Source organism: Macrobrachium rosenbergii, chromosome 4 (genome assembly GCF_040412425.1).
Source record: "Macrobrachium rosenbergii isolate ZJJX-2024 chromosome 4, ASM4041242v1, whole genome shotgun sequence".
Classification (NCBI taxonomy): domain Eukaryota; kingdom Metazoa; phylum Arthropoda; class Malacostraca; order Decapoda; family Palaemonidae; genus Macrobrachium; species Macrobrachium rosenbergii.
Window position 1 is genome coordinate 33,539,276 of NC_089744.1, and position 18,078 is coordinate 33,557,353.

The window sequence follows — 18,078 nt, forward strand, 5'->3', positions numbered from 1 at the left end:
CCCCACCACAGACCCCACACTGTAGAAGTATTTCTCCGTAATAGAGTTCTTTTAACTGCCTAGGGGCGGCGCGAACTCCCGGCTTCCGAGTCGAAAATCAAATCTCTAGTACAGGCTGCAACCGGCATGAGTCTGGCTTTTTTTTTGTAAATTTCATTTCATTTACTTTTTGCGGAAAAAACCGTGCTTTTTTTGCAGAAAAAGCTCATTGAATTTCAGAATAATAGGAGTAACAGAAATTAACAAAACACACACACACACACACACACACCTTGTGTGTGTGTGTGTGTGTGTGTGTGTGTGTGTTTTGTTAATTTCTGTTACTCCTATTATTCTGAAATTCAATGAGCTTTTTCTGCAAAAAAGCACGGTTTTTTCCCAAAAAGTAAATGAAATGAAATTTACAAAAAAAGCCACACACACACACACACACACACACACACACACACACACACACACATATATATATATATATATATATATATATATATATATATATATATATATATATATATATATATATATATATATATCGACCAGATTCATTTTACTCTTTTCAAGGTTGCGACCAACAAAATTGGCGCATAGGAAATATTCTGAAAATATATTAGAAAACTGAAGAGTTAAGTTTCTCGTGACCAAGCGAAACTCCAGAGTCCTTGGTCGTAGACACCAACCATTAAAGAACTATTGGAAATTCATTTGTTTTCCTTTGTATAAACAAAAACAAAGAAACTTTTTCTTTTGAGCGAGTACATAGAAAACTTGTATTCCCCATAAAGAATCGAAACATTGCAAGGTCTTCATGCACAGGAGTATGAAAGGGAAATTAAACAGATTACAAGAATTAGAACCAGCGGCTAACCAACCTACGCAATCACCAGTCTTTGCCGAATTTCAATAGAAAACAAGTTGCCTTTTAGTATCTTTCAGTGTTTACTTGTCATACAGAAAAGACTAATTTTTTGTTAGAGTAAAAGTACTGAAGTATTTTGCTTTACCTTTTTTTTAACATAAAGGGGTTGTTAAAAAAAAGCAAATTCTGATTAAGTTTACTAGAGTGACTCCTGTAGCACCACTCATGTTGGGCAGACTAAGAAGTCAGCCTGGAAAAGAACTCATGAACATTGGTATTTCCTCTTGTAGTGGTTGCTTTCTGATCAAGCCAAGCAAATCACGGTAACATGTAGAAGAGTGTACCACAGACTGAAGACTAAACCATTCGACTTTCGCTGCTTCAGTGAAGAGCCCTTTTTCAGAATTTCTAAGTCATCAAAATGCTATTTTAAGAAATTGGAATCTTGACATTGACAGTTCTCTCTATCATTCATGTTTGCTGTGAAGTTTATAATATTTCTCCCTGCTTTGCTTTACTCTCTCAATAAATTTTTATTTTAATGTGAATGACTAATAAGCTTTTTATCAGTTTTCCTTGATATTAACTTTTTACTTCGTTTTACCTGCCAATAGTTATTGTATTCATTCTTTTTTTTTAACTATGAAGACTGTAGTGTCTTTCAAAGGCTTAAGAATATTTTATAAAGGAACGAGGGAACATGTAAATAAAATGTGGAGTATCCAAACCAACGCTCTCCATTTCATAATAAGAGTTAAATTTACACCATGTACAAAAATCATTCAGTTTACTGGACAAGTTGAAAACATGGATCTTGTGCCATTACATTGTTCATACCAACAGAAAACTTACTTACATTCGATAGAAACTAATTAAAGAAATTACCCCCAATCAAACGGTAATTAAAAAGAGGCACTTGTGGAAACAAACTGAAGGGTGATCCGCCACTACCAACGTCTCCAAACTGGGGCATAAAAAGCGTCGTGTAAGGATTAAACGGAGTGATCAGTGGACTGACAGTCTGGACGGGCTGAAAATGGTGCGGCGGCGCTTGGAAATTCGTGTTGGTCAGAAAAGGTTCAGTCTGAATTTCTCTTGATGGAGGCAAAGGGACCTCCTTCAGAAGAGGAGGGTCAATTGACCCTGGAGGTGACAAAATTTCTGTATCAAGTAAGACTGCGGGTGAGTTTTTCAAGTGTGGTACTTCTGAAAGTGTCGAATGCGGAATGGATGAGCTGATATGGGAAATTTGAGGCTGGTCTTTGTCTAATATTATAGCATCCTCCGTTGGTGGGTGTGCCGTGTGGAAATGAGCAGAGGTCTGAGTGTCAGTAGATGGGATCAAAATATCAGGGTTCTTCCTGATTGTAAGATCACCTGAACTAGGTTCAAGAATGCCTGTTGGGGCTTCCCCTAGAGAAGGAGACAAAATATGGTCATCAGCGTCAGAATGATCATGAAGTTTAGCTTTTACTTCTAGAGGGTTTGTAAAGGTTGGTGTTGCTGGTTCTGTCTGCTTTGGAAAACCAAGATCTAACATGACACCCTCCGAGAGGATGTAGCCAGGAGGCCCAAAGGGGTTTGTATCAGGATCCTTTTGAATAATAGAGTCGATTTGCGTTACAGATTCAGGTGGTCGATGATCACTCAGTACACCTGGGCCATCCAATAAACTGACAGAGCTCTCTGCATGATCATTTGGAATTGCCTGAGCCGATTTCAGTTTCAGAAGTGCATTTTCTGTTGTAGGGGAAGGTTCCACATGGAAGGCTGGTCCTCCAATACTGATTGGATTCAGTTTTGTTGTAGGGTGATTGTCATTGTCATCAGGCGGAAGAGATATCGGAGCGTTGTCCTGATGTCTGTTTGGTGGAATGCTGTCCTGAAATTTGTTTGGTGGAAGTCCACCTGCAGTTATGACTGGTGGAATAGGGTGCTGAAATCTGACTGGCGGGCTGATGCCTGGAACTTCATTTTGGGGAATACTGACGTGACCTTGGAGTGGTGGTGGTTCCTTGAAAGGTGATGTGACGAGTGTAAGTGATGACTGACCAGGCGGTTCGCTGACTTCTAGAGGAAATATATCCCCTTGCTTCCCGTTCAGTGACAAAATAGGTTTGTTTTCCGGCGACGTAGAGGGAAATATGGGTTGAAGGGTATGATCAACAGAACTTTGAGAAGTTTCTGATGTCAGTTGGTCTTCGCCACTCGTATCTTTCTTTGTTCTGTGATGGATATTATGATTTTTCGATTTTTCAATGGTATGGTGTCTCTCTTTTTCACGTTCATTGTCAGGGAAACCAAACCTTCGTGATATTAACGGATTGAAATTATACTCAATGCTTGGAGTCGGCTCTCTTAAGAGCTCTCTCTTCGTCCGCTCAGGTTGACCACTTGAATCTTCTTCTTTAGCTTTTGATAAAGAGGGAAGAGGCTCTTCAAACACAAGTCGACCGTTTTGTTGTTTGGGTCCCAGAATCACCTCATGATTTTTCAGAAAACCCTGATTATGTGGCTGGTGTCGAAACACCGCTTGGGGTTCGAGGGATTTTCTCCAGGGTAAGCTGTATGGCCCATCTTCTATATCCTAGAAAATATAAATAAACAGAAAGGATCAGTCAGTCTCCCATGTACTCCAAGAGTTTCAGAATATCCGTCATGAGAAACAATTTGATCTTTTAACTAATTGTGCTAAATGATAATTCTATTATATATATAAGGAAGTAAAAAAAAAAAAGACAGTTGTAACAATGCCGTGGGCTTTATGTTTTCGTCCCGTGATTGTTATTATTATTCAATTAAGTGTGGTGTCGAAATCATGCACTGAATATCTCTTGTATTTCCTTCGAACAAGAAATGAAAGGCTGAGGTGTGAACGGTCTTTTTTAATGTGGCCATCGAACCAAACACTGATCACCAAAGAAAGGTCCGGATAAGGTTTAATCACGACACATCAGCCATTCTTTCTTTACCAAGGACTTTGCCCGTTCTATCACACGTTTCTAATGAAGTAACACAATGCTCTTTATCTCTTTTTCTTTTTTTTTTTTTTGCATTTAACGAAATAACATTAACATTATACTTACCTCTGTTGAGACATTTCTTTCAAATGACGCTGACAACGGTTCTGATGTAACACTGCATATTGCTAAAACGAGAAGGAAAAATAAAAGTATTAAAACGATGTAATGATTTTGAGCAAAGGTTGGTAAACCTAACTTTGCACAAGTTGTGCAAAGGTTGGTAAACCTAACTTTGCACAAGTTGTGAACTTATTAACCTTAAAGATTCGATAATTATGTCATGTTGTGGTATGGTTGCTTTACTTTTTCTAGTGTATTGGTTGTAAGTAATATATACCATAAGGAATATATACCATTGCAACGTCGGATTCTTCTTTGTAGAAAAAATAAGAAGCTAATTAAAAAATATACGTAGGCTACTTATACTCTCTCTCTCTCTCTCTCTCTCTCTCTCTCTCTCTCTCTCTCTCTCTCTCTCTCTCTCTCTCTCTCTCTCTCTTAGATAATCTTACGTATGTTTACGAATTCAAGCACGAATAAATGTGTTCTACTTACTCATCAAAATCTCACGGGCAAATGTACCGGTGTTAGGAGCTTAGGAATCTTACATCCAAATACAAAATTATATCTTAGTCCATCGTACGTGCTTCAGAGTTTTAAAATAGAGTTTATACCATCTACTAGCACTGTAAATGACTCTTGGAAAAAATGGTCTGAAATACTTATTCACTCTTTCATATAAGCACATTGTATCGGCATGACAAACAGTTTCCAGTCGACAAAGAAAGTAAGTTGCGAAATCACAAATGCACAAAGTTCCCCACTTCCACAAAAATATATATATTTTTTTTTGTGCCAAACCTCAAGGCATGGAAAGTCATGTGCCTAATGTCAATTGGATGAAGATTTTTGTGTGAGGTTTATTTTCTGACAAAAGGTGGAAATATTTCTTCAAAAAATGAAGCAAATTCCAAGGCATCTTTACCCTGGCGGCTACTTCCTACAAAACATTCCAAATTGCCTTCTCGCATGATAAAACAACAGAAAATGGAACCTCAATATGACTGTAAACACATTAGGTGTTATCTAGCATGATAACTGGCAAGGTTATCGGCAACAGCAGATATGATGTTTAGTTTTGACTCCATAGTTTGCTTGATCTTACTCGATAAAGTTAAGTCTAGCCGTGGCCCCTTAGAAAACTGTCCTAATCTGACTGAAAGACCCATCTTGAACAATATAGGACTTGGAACACCAAGGGAAAGTTTTAAGAGCCGAAAGTGATCAAACAAGTGATTTTCGCTGGCATCATATGCGTAAGTTTGAGCTATCCCAGGAGCTGGGAAAAGTTAAAATATTACCAGGAGAAATCAAAATTGGAAAACCTTTTAAATATTTCAAAATATTTGTTTGGCAAAACGTTTTTGGGCCAAAACAAGGTCCACTACTTATTCAGCGTACTGAAACTGAATTTTTGTGATAGATAGCTTTAGTGAAGATTTCTACCAACAACCTACATTACTGTTTTTTTTTTAAATACTTTAGACTTACCCATACTATGTTCTGTTAATAATAATGCAAGAGAAATTGTCAGACTCATGAGTCTGTTAAGAATTTCCATTTAGTTTAAAAAAAAAAATGAGTACAAAAGAATTTAGCATTCCACCTACAATGGAAGCCTTCCTTTGCGAACAAGCAAAATTGTTTGTGCCTTCACGTTAAAATTACTTGATTGTTCAGATTATGATTCCAAATCAACCACTGCACCCAGATTTGAATGAAATAGATCAATCACTGGTTACCAAAACACGACTTATTTATCAGTTATATATGTCTTCTATCAATTTTGATGATATTAAAGTCTTATCCTGTTTTCCCATAAAAATACATGTACAAGAGGAGAGAATTAATGTCAATGAAAGTTCATATTGGAAAGAATTCTGAAGCTACTTACCTGCCAACAACTGAAGGGAAACCAACATGATGGTTCTTGTCATCCGCTTCAACATTCTGAAGGTGTTAGAGAACCTTGATCTCGCTATAACTCACTGAATTGAAGAAGATAAAGCTTCCAGTGTACAACTTACTCTAATGTCTATTATAAATTAATCTTACTGGAAGTGTTTTAACAGTAAATGCAGAATACTTTTTTTTTAACTTTCAAGAACGTCAGTCAAATATTCACAGAAATCAGACTAAATCTCAACAGGTTGAGCTGCTAGGGCTATTTTCCTTTTCTCAAGAAATGTTGATGTCGTGCAGTTTTCATTTCTTTTCGCAGAGCTACGACAGTAACATTTCTAAAATCTAGAACCTCGTCAGCTTTTCCTTTCCTTCTGAAACGTCTGTTAGAGCGTGCTAACAGTAATACCATCCAGAAATGTTCTACCAGTTTCCAAATCACGGAAAAGCTAACCACGGCGGAGTCCGTTCAGCGACTGATCAAAGAGAATATCTGAGGCCTGAGTCTGGTTCCTTGTCCATTCCTATTAACTACGAACTGGCAACTTTCGCACTACTCTGCTTTGGAAGTTTTCTTCTGAAATCTTTTATTGTCTAAATTAAAAGATTTACAGCACAAAAGAAAAGAAAGGAAAGTTAAGTTCCAAGCATGAACGACCACAGAGACTACAAACACAGGCATCCGCTGAGACGATCTTAGGCACAGCAGGTACTTGACTTTTCACATACAGCTATATTCATCCTCGTGATTGTTAGGTTTCTTCAGCTTAGAAATATTCATCTCAACGGATCTATTGTCTCATTCCGCGTGAGTTTAACTGAATACTACACTTTACCTGACTCGCAACAATGCAGGATGAGATGGAAAATGCTGGCCATTTTCTTTGTGATGACCAGTCCTTGAAAGTGATATTGTCGGTATGAGATATACATGCACTACAACACAGTTCAGTGGCCATATGAAATAAATAAATAAAAATATGCAAATAATACAATAATACAAGTATACTAAGTAGATGCATGAAGAACTAAGGGTAGAAACCGGGAATCGATTATAATCTTGACCCAAAAAAGTACAGATACGCTGGGTAAATGGACGACTCTTCTGTTTGGAGGCCTTAAAGCATAACACGCAGTGCTAAAACTAAGAAAACTAAGATAAACCAATTTCTTCCCATCACAATCCTCAGTCCGGGTCGCTACTTTTAAATAGCCTAGTCCAGCTGTTCCTGTCTTTAACTGTTATTTCATAACTGGTTGCGGTAGATGTTTTACCGACGGATACCCTTCCTGACTCCAAACGTTTCTTTTCATCCGGGCTTGGGATTGGTAATGAGTTATGCTGACTTGCCCTCGAGCGTCTAGATTCTCAAGACTCAGTTTGTACTTTCAGGCTTTGATAATGGCAGCTGCTTCAACAAAGAATTTTGTCAAAATGAAGGGCATAAAACTGAATATTTCATCCCATTCTGAAACAAACGTTTCTGAAGCCAGGTGTCAAAACATCGCCTTATACAGTACAGTAAGACTAATAAAGTTTAGTGAAACACTTAGAACTCGAAAAAATTAAAGTGAATATATGAAATAGTGCAGGGTGGTAGTGCACAGTCTCGAGGGCCAGCTAAGGTGTGCCTGGGCGAAAAGCAACTTGAACCTTATCTCACTTGATAATGATGATAACGTTATAGTTGGATTTAGAAATCACAATGTTTCCCGTGTACAGAATTTTTTTGATCTAGCAAAAGTTGCTGGTTAATTGACATCGAGTGGATCGTGTGGGTTTTCACATTTTTTTCACACAGAATTAAATGAGAGATAAGTGAAGATCCTCGCTCTTATTTGATGGAGTTTAATCATACTCTAGGAGTGACTCCTGATACCTATAAGGCTTGTGATAGTTTGGTATTATAGACTGTTAGACAAGTATTGCGCTTTGGTCTTACTCGTCTTCGTAAATTCATTTCCTCATCAGAAATGGAATGGAATAGAATATAAACTTTGGGCTAAAGGCCAAGCGCTGGGACCAATGAGGTCATTCAGTGCTGAAGGGAAATTGAGAATAAGAAGGTTTGAAAAGTGTAACAGGAGGAAAATCTCGCAGTTGCACTATGAAGCAATTGTTAGGAAAGGGTGGAAAGTAAGGCGGAAGAAAGAGAATATGAACGGAAGTACAGTAGAAGAAATGAAAAGGGTTGTAGCTAGGGGCCGAAGGGGCGCTGCGAAGAACCTTAAGTACTATACCTACAGTGCACCACGTAAGGTGCCCTGACAGCACTAACCCCTTACAAGGTCTTTATAATCAGTAACATTGTTACATTTGCTGTCTTCTCTCTCCCTGCTTTGACCAATGGCGCAGCCTTCTGGGTCTTTTACCCTCGTATCTAGCTTTTATCTGGGGCTCATTTTCAGTTCTGGACTGACCGGTCTTCATTTAGGAAATCTGATCTGTAATTCCGACGCCTTTAAGACACAGCTCTTCCTGTTTTATGTAGACCTAATAACATGTTCTTCATGTCTGTTTGTGAGTATTATCTACATTCCGGTTACTTAAATATTATCCAGCAGAGATGACTTAGTAGGGATTGTTAAATCTAGAGAAGTAGACTATTTGTTTCAAAGTTTTACTACAGCTATTATTGACCTTATTCCTCCTGTTTGGAATATTGCTCCTGTGATCAGAGATGATTTTTATTTTGATTTCCTTCTCGACAGAACTAAACCAATGGCATTTTGTCAAATCATCGAGCCTGGCCTTACTTATTCTGCAGGTCCCATTTCTCTCCCAGGGTGTTACAGCCTACAGAGTACCTTGTTCAGTGCAGTATAAGCAGCTGCGATAATTTTTTATTTCTGTTTTGTATCCGTTCAGTTTGGTCTCTTCTTGCATAAATATTCAAGTTCTGTACCTTTATTTGCTGCAATTTTCTCTCAATCGGGAGCAAATCCCTCGAGCGACTCTACCGAGATTGTAAACAACTCGCGGTCCAGTTAAGCCCCTTTAGCACCGAGATAACTTTCTCTGACGATAGACGGTGCCGCTCTGAAGTGAAAGCTTTTCTATAATTATCACTCGAAAGTGCATAAAGAGAAAAGAAATAGTCACTTAAGCCTTTCAGAGGAATTCCCTTCCATACATTTGTCTTTTCTCTCATTTCTTGTAAAAAAAAAAAAAAAAGATTAAAATCACTCTTTTGTTCTTGCATGAGCGTCCGGTTCTTTTCAGAACTGTCTTGGAGCTTAAACAGATTTAATTGTTATAAAGAACACTTCCAGAGGGCGTGCATTTTGTCAACTAAAAGAGATTTGTCTCTTATCAGTCGTCATTTTTGATGACTTGTTGAGCGATAAGTTGACAGAAGATTCGTGTGATATGCATTTAGTTGAAATTTGAAGCTCACCAACAGAAGGAAACCTGACGTTAAAAGTTTACAATCAGGCACTTCGCATATTTTACTGCTTGAAGAAGAAAATTGAGATGTATACAGTGATTCTAAGTCTTTCATAAGCGGTTCTCTTTTGTGATTTTTAAAGAAGTTTTGGCACGGGAGAGATGGCTTAGGTAAGGGTGTTTTGCAAAATGGAAAGCTTAGATATAACACTTTTTAAACGTCCAGCCTTCGGAAGTTTGAGTAATTTCAATATCTCCTTTAATTCACTTAGACGTTATCCGTCTGATTGTCAAGAGCCAATTTATTCTAGCAATTCTCACTGGAAAACACCCAAACACACACACACACTCACTCTCTCTCTCTCTCTCTCTCTTTGATTGCTTTTGTTAATCTCTGATTTTTGTTTGAGAGGAAAACTTAAAATAAGTCATAAACTGAGTACCACTGTTCATTATTATTAAAAGAAAAGTAGAGCCATTCTTTTACTTGCCTTTCTCCCACGGAATGAAGAAAAAAGCTAGGTAAGAGAGAAGGTGAAATACAAATGAAAAAGCACAAGTAAAACGAATAAACCAACCAACATCAGATGAGACATTGGTATGTCAAAAAGATATATAAGGCAAAGAATCAAAGGGTTTTAAGGCAGCGTTATTAGCCTCCCTCAGACTTTTTATTTATTTTTGCCTCAAGAAGTTATGAAGATAATTATGTAAGGTTAGAAAAAAAGTATGCTGCCTTCGAAGTCAGATTTTTCTTGGGTCTTAATTACCATAAAACTACTGCGAATAAATGTCTGCAAATGCTTGAAGGATCGAAGGATAATTATTCTTTCCTTCGTTTCAAACAGAAAGGTTGTGCATTTATAAAGATGTAAACAATATCCGTATGGTGATTTCGACGGCATGATTAATGTGCGTCTTTACGAGAAGATAAAGCATACGAGAAAATTTTCATATTGCCCATCAGCCCATTTGATTTAAATTCTCTTCGTTTAATCTAACAATACTGAGATTTTTTTATGAAGATGAGGCCGAGTTCATTAGGTACTATTGAAAAGCATTATTTTGCACACTGGTTTCTTAGAGGAAGTTTCTGACACATTAATGAACAGAGCGTAATTATAAAAATATAATATATATCTGTGCAAGGCAGCATACTGGGGCTTGATCTGCTCATGCGCTCTAATATCGAATGCCCAGTTCTCCTGTATACATGTAAAATCCATACCGCCACAGGTATGCATAACTTCATACCGGCACGCAACAGCTGCAGGCTCTAAAAACGAAAGTCGAAGCTTCCTGTTGAAATCAGCGTTATTGCTAATGATCAAGCTAGATACCTTCCGATAAGAGTCTAGATCTTAAGTTACAACTTTAGGGCGTAGAGAAACCACTGTGAGAGGGTGCGAAAGAAAGAGCAGGTAGAAAAGAACTGCTAGTTTATTTGTTGTTGTTGTTTCAGATTTAGCTGGCCTTGTGCCAGCACGAGCTCTTGTTTATTTATGTTGTTGTTTCAGATTTAGCTGGCCTTGTGCCAGCACGGGCTCTTGCTCCTGGAGCAGCCCGTAAATTGTTTTTTCATTTATGTTGTTCTTTCAGATTTAGTTGGCCTTGTGCCAGCACGGGCTCTTGCTCCTAGAGCAGCCCGTTTATTTATTTATGTTGTTGTTGTTTTAGATTTAGCTGGCCTTGTGCCAGCACGGGCTCCTGCTCCTCGAGCAGCCCATAAATATTTATTTAGGAAGCGGCCCGCTTATAAAGCGGCGTGCAGACGTCGGCGTATACGCGGACGTCAGTACAAAAAATATACAAGTGACCCGAGGTCAAAACTATTTTCTACACAAAACAGGACAGGTACATACAGATAAAGTGATGATTAACAATAGCAGATTAGACAAAATACTCTGGCACATACACTGTGTATAAGGGCAAAAATGAATAGATAATAAATGTACAATTACATAATGATAATAAGGGTGAGTACCATGACCTAGGGTCAGCTGTGAAGGCACTGTAGAAAACGGGAGGTTCTTCATAGAAAACCCGTTGAGCGAGACTTTACAATACTCCCCACCAAAAAGACGTAGGTAAAGTCTGATCAAATCAGGTACCTGCTGGGGCGGCGGAGAGGGCTGCGTCTTCTTGATGTCAGCGGGGGTGAGGTTTGTTCGACTTCTTCGGTGTCTTGCATATGGGAGTGGTTGGTTGCTCCCCTGCCTGGGCCCGGGGTCTTATGGGAGCACCCACGAGATTTTCTTGCAGGTGGGGTGGGCTGAGGGGGCACCACTTCCTGCAGGGGTCTTTGGGGAGTGCCACCGACTTCTTCCTCCAGGAGTGCGGGTTTGAGGTGGTCTATCGACGCCCAGTCGTCCTTCCCGTGGATGGCCACCCGGAATGCCTTTTTGTTTCTCTCCAGTACAAGGAAAGGCCTCCTGTAGGGCCTGGTTAAGGGTGGGCATACGGCAACATCCCTGACGAAGACGTGGGTGGTGGAGGATAGACCGAGAGGCATGAGGGGGGATGTCCTGTCAGTATGTGTCCGTTGGCAGGGGGCGAACTTTCCGACTCTGTCGCGGAGCCTCTGTGTTGTCAGGTTGTCTCGGTCCTCCGTGACGAGTTCGCCTGGGACCACAAGGGACTCTCCGTAAACTTTCTCTGCTGCGGACAGGTCGCCGTTGGCTCTGGGGGCGGTCCTCAGCCCGAGGAGGACCCAGGCCAACTGGTACTTCCAGTTGTTGGCGGTGCAATGAGCCATGAGGGACGCCTTCAGGGACCTGTGGAACCTTTCCACCAATCCATTGGCTGCGGGGTTGTAGGTGGTGGTGCTGAGGTGAGTGGTCCCCACCAGGCATGCCAGGGTGGTCCACAGCTCGGACAGGAATGCTGGGCCCCTGACTGTGGTTATATGGTCTGGGACACTGAACCGGCTGATCCAGCTGGAGAGGAGGGCCTCAGCGCACGCACTGGCGGTGGCTTCTTCCATGGGCGTCGCTTCGGGCCACCTGGTGGAGCAGTCGACGAATGTCAGAAGGTATCTGGCTCCTCCTGATGGGGGAAGAGGACCCACTACGTCGATGTGGATGTGCCCGAAACGTCTTCCCTGCTGGGGGAAGTCGCCCACCCCTGATTCGGTGTGCCGCCCAACTTTGCTGGTCTGGCACTGAATGCACTGCCTCGCCCAGGCCGTTGCGTCCTTCCGTATGCCAGGCCAGATGAACTTCTCCACCAGCAGTTTGGCCGACATCCTGCCGGAGGGGTGGAACAGTCCGTGGATGACGTTGAAGGCCAGACGATGACGGGAGGCGGGCACCAGTGGGCGGGGGTGGCCAGTGTTTACGTCACTCAGCAGTGTTGGCCCCCCCGGGGCAAGGGGCACGTCCTTCCACTTCAGCGATGTGATGGCGGTATGGTAAGCTGGAATCTCTGTGTCGGTGGCCTGTTCCCGGGCGAGGTCCTCATAGTCCATCCTGAGCTGCACTGCATTGATTTCGATCCTCGAGAGGGCGTCAGCTACTGGGTTCTTCCTGCCGGGGAGGTACTTGGTGGTGGAGGTGAACTCCACGATGGCCGCGAGGTGCCGCTGCTGCCTGGAGGACCATGCATCCCCCAGCTTTGTGAAGGCATGGACCAGCGGCTGGTGGTCCATCCAAACTGTAAAGAGTTCCCTGTCAAAGGTGCTGTAGCGGGACTCGGTGGGGCTGAGCTTCCTGCTGAAGAAGGCGATGGGCTGAGGGGCTCCGTTGACGACCTGTTCCAGGACGGCCCCACAGGCAACGTTGCTGGTGTCCATTGTTAGTTGGAAAGGGGCGTTGGGGTCCTGGTGGGCCAAGGCTGTTGCCTTGGCAAGTGTGGCCTTCATCAGGGAGAAGGCCCACTGCTGGTCGGAGCCCCACTCCAAGGTCTTCGGATGGCCCTTGAGGATCTCTGTCAGGGGGTCCATGGTGTGCACAACCCCGGGGATGAACCTCCTGTAGTAGTTGACCATCCAGAGGAATTCTTGTACGCCCTTGACGGAGGTAGAGGTGGGGAACCTGACGACGGCCTCAACCTTCAGTGCCAGTGGGCGGATGCCTCCCGGGGATATCCCGTGGCCCAGGAAGTCGACTCTATCGATGCCGAAGGTGCACTTGTCGCACTTGAGGACGAGGACATTCTCCTGCAGGCACTGCAGGACCTTCCGGATGGGCTGAAGGTGTTCCTTGTGGGACCTGGAAAAAATTAGGATATCGACGTAGCAGACGCAGAAGTTCAGGTCTCCCAGGATACTGTTCATCAGTCTCTGAAAAGTCGCCCCTGCGTTCCTCAGGCCGAAGGTGGAGAAGGCGAAGATGTAGGACCCGAAGGGCATGATGATGGAGGTTTTGGGGATGTCTTCTGGAACTACTGGTACCTGGAAATAGGATTTTAAAAGATCTAGTTTTGAAAATATTTTGGCTCCCTGGAAGGAGGCCGTCAGGTCATGCATGTTTGGGAGAGGGTTGTGGTCGGGTTCTGTAGCCAGGTTGAGCCGCCTGTAGTCGCCGCAGGGTCTCCAGGAGCCATCCGTTTTCTGCACCATGTGAAGGGGGGAGGCCCATGGGCTGGGGGCCTTTCTGCATATGCCAATACGCTCCATTTCGGCAAAGGCCTTCTTGGCCTCCTGAAGGCGCTGAGGGGAAGCCTCCGGAACTTTGCATGCGTCGGGGGGGGGCCCTCATCTTTATGTGATGATATATCCCGTGTTTGGCGGGGTCTCCAGGCACCTGATGAAGCTCGGGCCTGAATACCTCAGGGAATTCCTTCAGGAGGGAGGCGCATTGGTGGGGAGCGACGGAGCAGACTGTGGGCGCACTGGGATCCGGCGCCAGGGGCAGGGACTGGCAGGACTCAGTGTCCAGCAGGTGTTTGCGGCCGATGTCGACTGCCAGTCCAAAGTGGGCGAGGAAGTCCGCACCCAGGAGTGGGGTCCTCATGTCCACGACGATGAAGTTCCACTTGTATCTCTGGCCTAGGATGGAGACTGACAAGAGCTTGGTGCCATAGGAGAGGATGGGGGACCCGTTGGTGGCCGGCAGGGAGGCAGCCAGGTCCGGTGGGCGTCTGCGGTCCTCTCTGGAAGGCAGGAACACTGACTGCACTGCCCCAGTGTCGATCAGCATCATCCTGCCGGAGACAGTGTTGCAGACGTAGAACCCTACTGGTGCAGGGCTCCTTGGTGTTGCTGCCATGGTGGCCTGTGAGGGTGGCCGCCGCCTCCCCTGTTTATTGGACAGGCAAAAAGACAGGGGGCTTTGCAATTCCAGGCCTCTTTGCTGAATCTCTGGTGGTAGTAGCAAAGCCCGGGCCTTTCCTTCTTCTGGTGGTGAGGTGGCTGCCTCCTGGCAACGACGTTGATGTCCTCTGCTGTGGGGTCCTCTGGCTGGAGGCTGTTGATGGGGTGTGTGGGTGTGGAGACCCGCTTCGCTGTCCTCAAGGAGTCAGTCAGCTGCTGTGCCATCCTTAAGAGGTCCTCGACCGGCAGGGTGTAAGGCTCCTCAATTTGTCAACGAACCTCCGTGAGTAGCTGCCGCAGAAGGATTGCCCTCGACAGGCTAACCTCCTTGTGCCTGCCGCTGCTGTCCATCTCGGGGAGAAAGAGGAGGTCCTGGAAGGCATGCCACGTCTCCAGGAGATTCTTGTCCCACTGGGAGTTGATGGTGAGGTCGAGGGCGCGGGCGACCCTCTCCCTCTCAGAGACCAGCAAGGAGCAGGTCTCGATGAGAGAGGCCTTTAGTTTTTGGAGGGTGGCAGGGCTTGAGGTTGACGTCACCCACGGGGTGACTTTTCTGTATATCTCCTCCGGTAGGGCGTTGTTCGCGATGTCTGCCTTGAGCACTTCATCGGTCAGGCCTGCCACCCTGAATTCCCCCTTGGCCCTATAGAGCCATGATGCCGGGTTCTGATGGGTGAGCGGCAGCAGCTTTATGCTGAGGGCAGCCCTTGGTTGGTCTGTCAGGAGGGGCATCGCACGAGGAGCGGGTACTGGCATGGAGGAGCGCACAGGTTTCAGCTTGGGGGAGAACTCGAGGGGGGTTGCGCGAGGGAGATATCTGTCTCCAAGAAGTTCGCGGTTATTTGTATGTGGGGGGGGGGGGAATGTCCGCATCCATGCTCATTCCTCACTCTCACTTGGAGTGTGAGTTAACACTCGTGTCAATACATGCTTGGGAGCCTGCCATGTCGGTGGGTCTGCTAATGACCCCAGTGATTTTGCCGATGTGGGTAGGTAACCCTCGAATGCTTTGTTAGAGCGCCGTAGTTAGTCCGTTAGGGGTGTGGGTTGGTTCATCAGGCCAAGACTAAGTCGCCATTTGGGTCCATTAATGGCTTCGGGAACCACTCTGGGGTCACCTCTATGAGAGGGTGTGAAAGAAAGAGCAGGTAGACAAGAACTGCTAGTTTATTCAGTTGTTGTTGTTTTAGATTTAGCTGGCCTTGTGCCAGCACAGGCTCTTGCTCCTAGAGCAGCCCGTAACTCTATGTTGATGAGTCTGTGAGATGGGTAGGTTAGATGAAAACTTTATTATGATGCATGAAAGTGATTTTGGTGGGGGTAGTTTATTTAGGAAGCGGCCCGCTTATAAAGCAGCGTGCAGACGTCGGCGTATACGTGGACGTCAGTACAAAAAAACAAGTAACCCGAGGTCAAAACTATTCTCTACACAAAACAGGACAGGTACATACAGATAACGTGATGATTAACAATAGCAGATTAGACACAAAAATACTCTGGCACATACACTGTGTGTAGGGGCAAAAATGAATAGATAATAAATGTGCAATTACATAATGATAATAAGGCTGAGTACCACGACCTAGGGTCAGCCGTGAAGGCATTCTTAGAAAACGGGAGGTTCTTCATAGAAAACCCGTTGAGCGGGGACTTTACACCACCATTTCGAGGAACAGGGGCGTCATTTAGGGGGGGCTGGGGCAACTACCCCCCAAGACTCAAGTTGCCCCCCCGAGCCCCAAGAAGTAACAGCAGCTGGTTTTCCATTATTCCTGCCGAAATTCAAATGTGTCATCACATTAAGTTATATCTGTCTATCTATATATTTTATGTGATTCAAAAAGTACATAAAATAGCTCAAAATAAAAAAAAACCCTGGTGATTAGGCTCGCATCGCTCGCCAAGCCGCCTTCGCCCCCCCCCCCCACCCGCCCAACATTAAAAATCTGAAATGACGCCCCTGCCGAGGAATTGCATGGCAAAATAAATTCCAGTGATGTTTCTGACACCCGGACACCGGAATAATATTTCAAAAATGGTAGAATAAAACATCCGAATCATTTGGGATTAATTTACAGACAATGCTCATCATTTGGCAACTTCACGTTATATACGGCGTATGTCAGTAAAGAATACCGATCTGCACGAGTCAAGAGCTGAAAGTTATAATAAATGTAAATCTGAGAATGCTTATGGAAATGACACCTGAAGACGTATGTATGTTTCTTAAAACGCACATGACTGGAAATATCAGTATTAATAATTATAAGTGAAATGTGACATTATAGTTTTGATACTGCAGCAAAGCTGCTTACCAGAGTGTGCAGTGTATCCGGATGAGGGAAAGGGTATGAGGTCATGGGAAATAAAAATATACTGTTCTTTTTAAGAGATAATGGAAGTAGCTGGCGTGTCAGGATGGGTACATAGTAAAGTTAATTAAGAATGTTTTCTCCCTTTTTTTAATAACGCAATTAAACTGCTTACCGGAGTATATCTGGAGAGAAAGGATAAGAGATGTGGTTAAAAGTTCTACAAATGGTACAAGCAGAGGGGAGAGCAATCTGTCTTATGAGCTGCAATTTTATTTCCAAGACTGATAATCACATCACTGTTAAGGAATGAAATCTCAAAATGTCCTAAAATGATACCCTGCAGAGCACCAGATATGGTGTAAATGTCCTAAAATGATACCCTGCAGAGCACCAGATATGGTGTTCGACTCTCCGAGCCGCCAAAGAAGAATTAGAGGAATTTATTTCTGGTGATAGAAATTCATTTCTCGTCATAACGTGGTTCGGATTCCACAATAAGCTGTAGGTCCCGTTGCTAGGTAACCAGTAGGTTCTTAGCCACGTAAAAATAAGTCTAATCCTTCGGGCCAGCCCTAGGAGAGCTGTTAACCAGCTCAGTGGTCTGGTTAAACTAAGATATACTTAACCAGATATGATGTAAGACTACATTCGGTAAAAATCGCTCTTTATAAAGATCATATCGTAACGCAACGCGATAATAAGAATGCCATTTCATGAAGTCGCAAAGTAGTCCGATCACCAGTTGTCAGCCTCTCCACAAGTTAGGCAGAGAGAACCAGTTAGGTTTTATGAGATGACATTTAGACGTGATCTAGAGGAGTACAGAATTATTATTCCTCTGCCATTGAAAACTTTGTCTACTTTCGAACTAAGTTGCGAAATTTCGAATATGGTTTCTGAAATTAATCTATTATGTAAATTATTCGAGACTTGAATGATCCTACTTTCACTGGATAAATAAAGCACAGAGAATATATCTTGGTCAACCACGTATATGAATATATGTAGGAGTGAGAAGAGAATGTTAACATAGTTACGTTGGTAAAGAACGAAAACTTTATAATTACGATGAGTAATTTCACGCTAGTATGAGTATGACAAGTAGAGATCCTTTTTTTATGCAGAATCGGAGAGATGTCGTGCCTGTGGAAAGAAAAAAATCCATGAATTAACACGTTTCTAAAGAGAAAGCTTGTTATTTGTAATGACAAATAGTCAATCATTTCTCTTACCGTTTGTTGGTGTTCTGAAGTGCCGGACGAAGTCATCAAAATATAGCTGGA

General features: G+C 43.2%; 1 protein-coding gene across 1 annotated transcript; it reads right to left on the bottom strand.

Moving 5' to 3' along the window:
* Positions 1-1,038: 1,038 nt before the first annotated feature.
* On the bottom strand, positions 1,039-6,323 carry LOC136832536 (uncharacterized). The gene is made up of 3 exons (XM_067093507.1): positions 5,834-6,323; positions 3,943-4,004; positions 1,039-3,443 (listed from the first exon to the last, which is right to left on the bottom strand). The coding sequence occupies exons 1-3, from the start codon at positions 5,886-5,888 to the stop codon at positions 1,725-1,727; spliced, it is 1,836 nt and encodes a 611-aa protein (XP_066949608.1). The 5' UTR covers positions 5,889-6,323; the 3' UTR covers positions 1,039-1,724.
* Between the last annotated feature and the right edge of the window lie 11,755 nt (positions 6,324-18,078).

Bases quoted from the DNA above. Each gene is read 5' to 3' on its own strand.
- LOC136832536 (XM_067093507.1), bottom strand. From the start codon at position 5,888: ATGTTGAAGCGGATGACAAGAACCATCATGTTGGTTTCCCTTCAGTTG. The intron at 4,005-5,833 runs GTAAGTAGCTTC...TTCTCGTTTTAG, and splicing joins TTCCCTTCAGTTGTTGGCAG to CAATATGCAGTGTTACATCA. The intron at 3,444-3,942 runs GTAAGTATAATG...TATATTTTCTAG, and splicing joins AAAGAAATGTCTCAACAGAG to GATATAGAAGATGGGCCATA.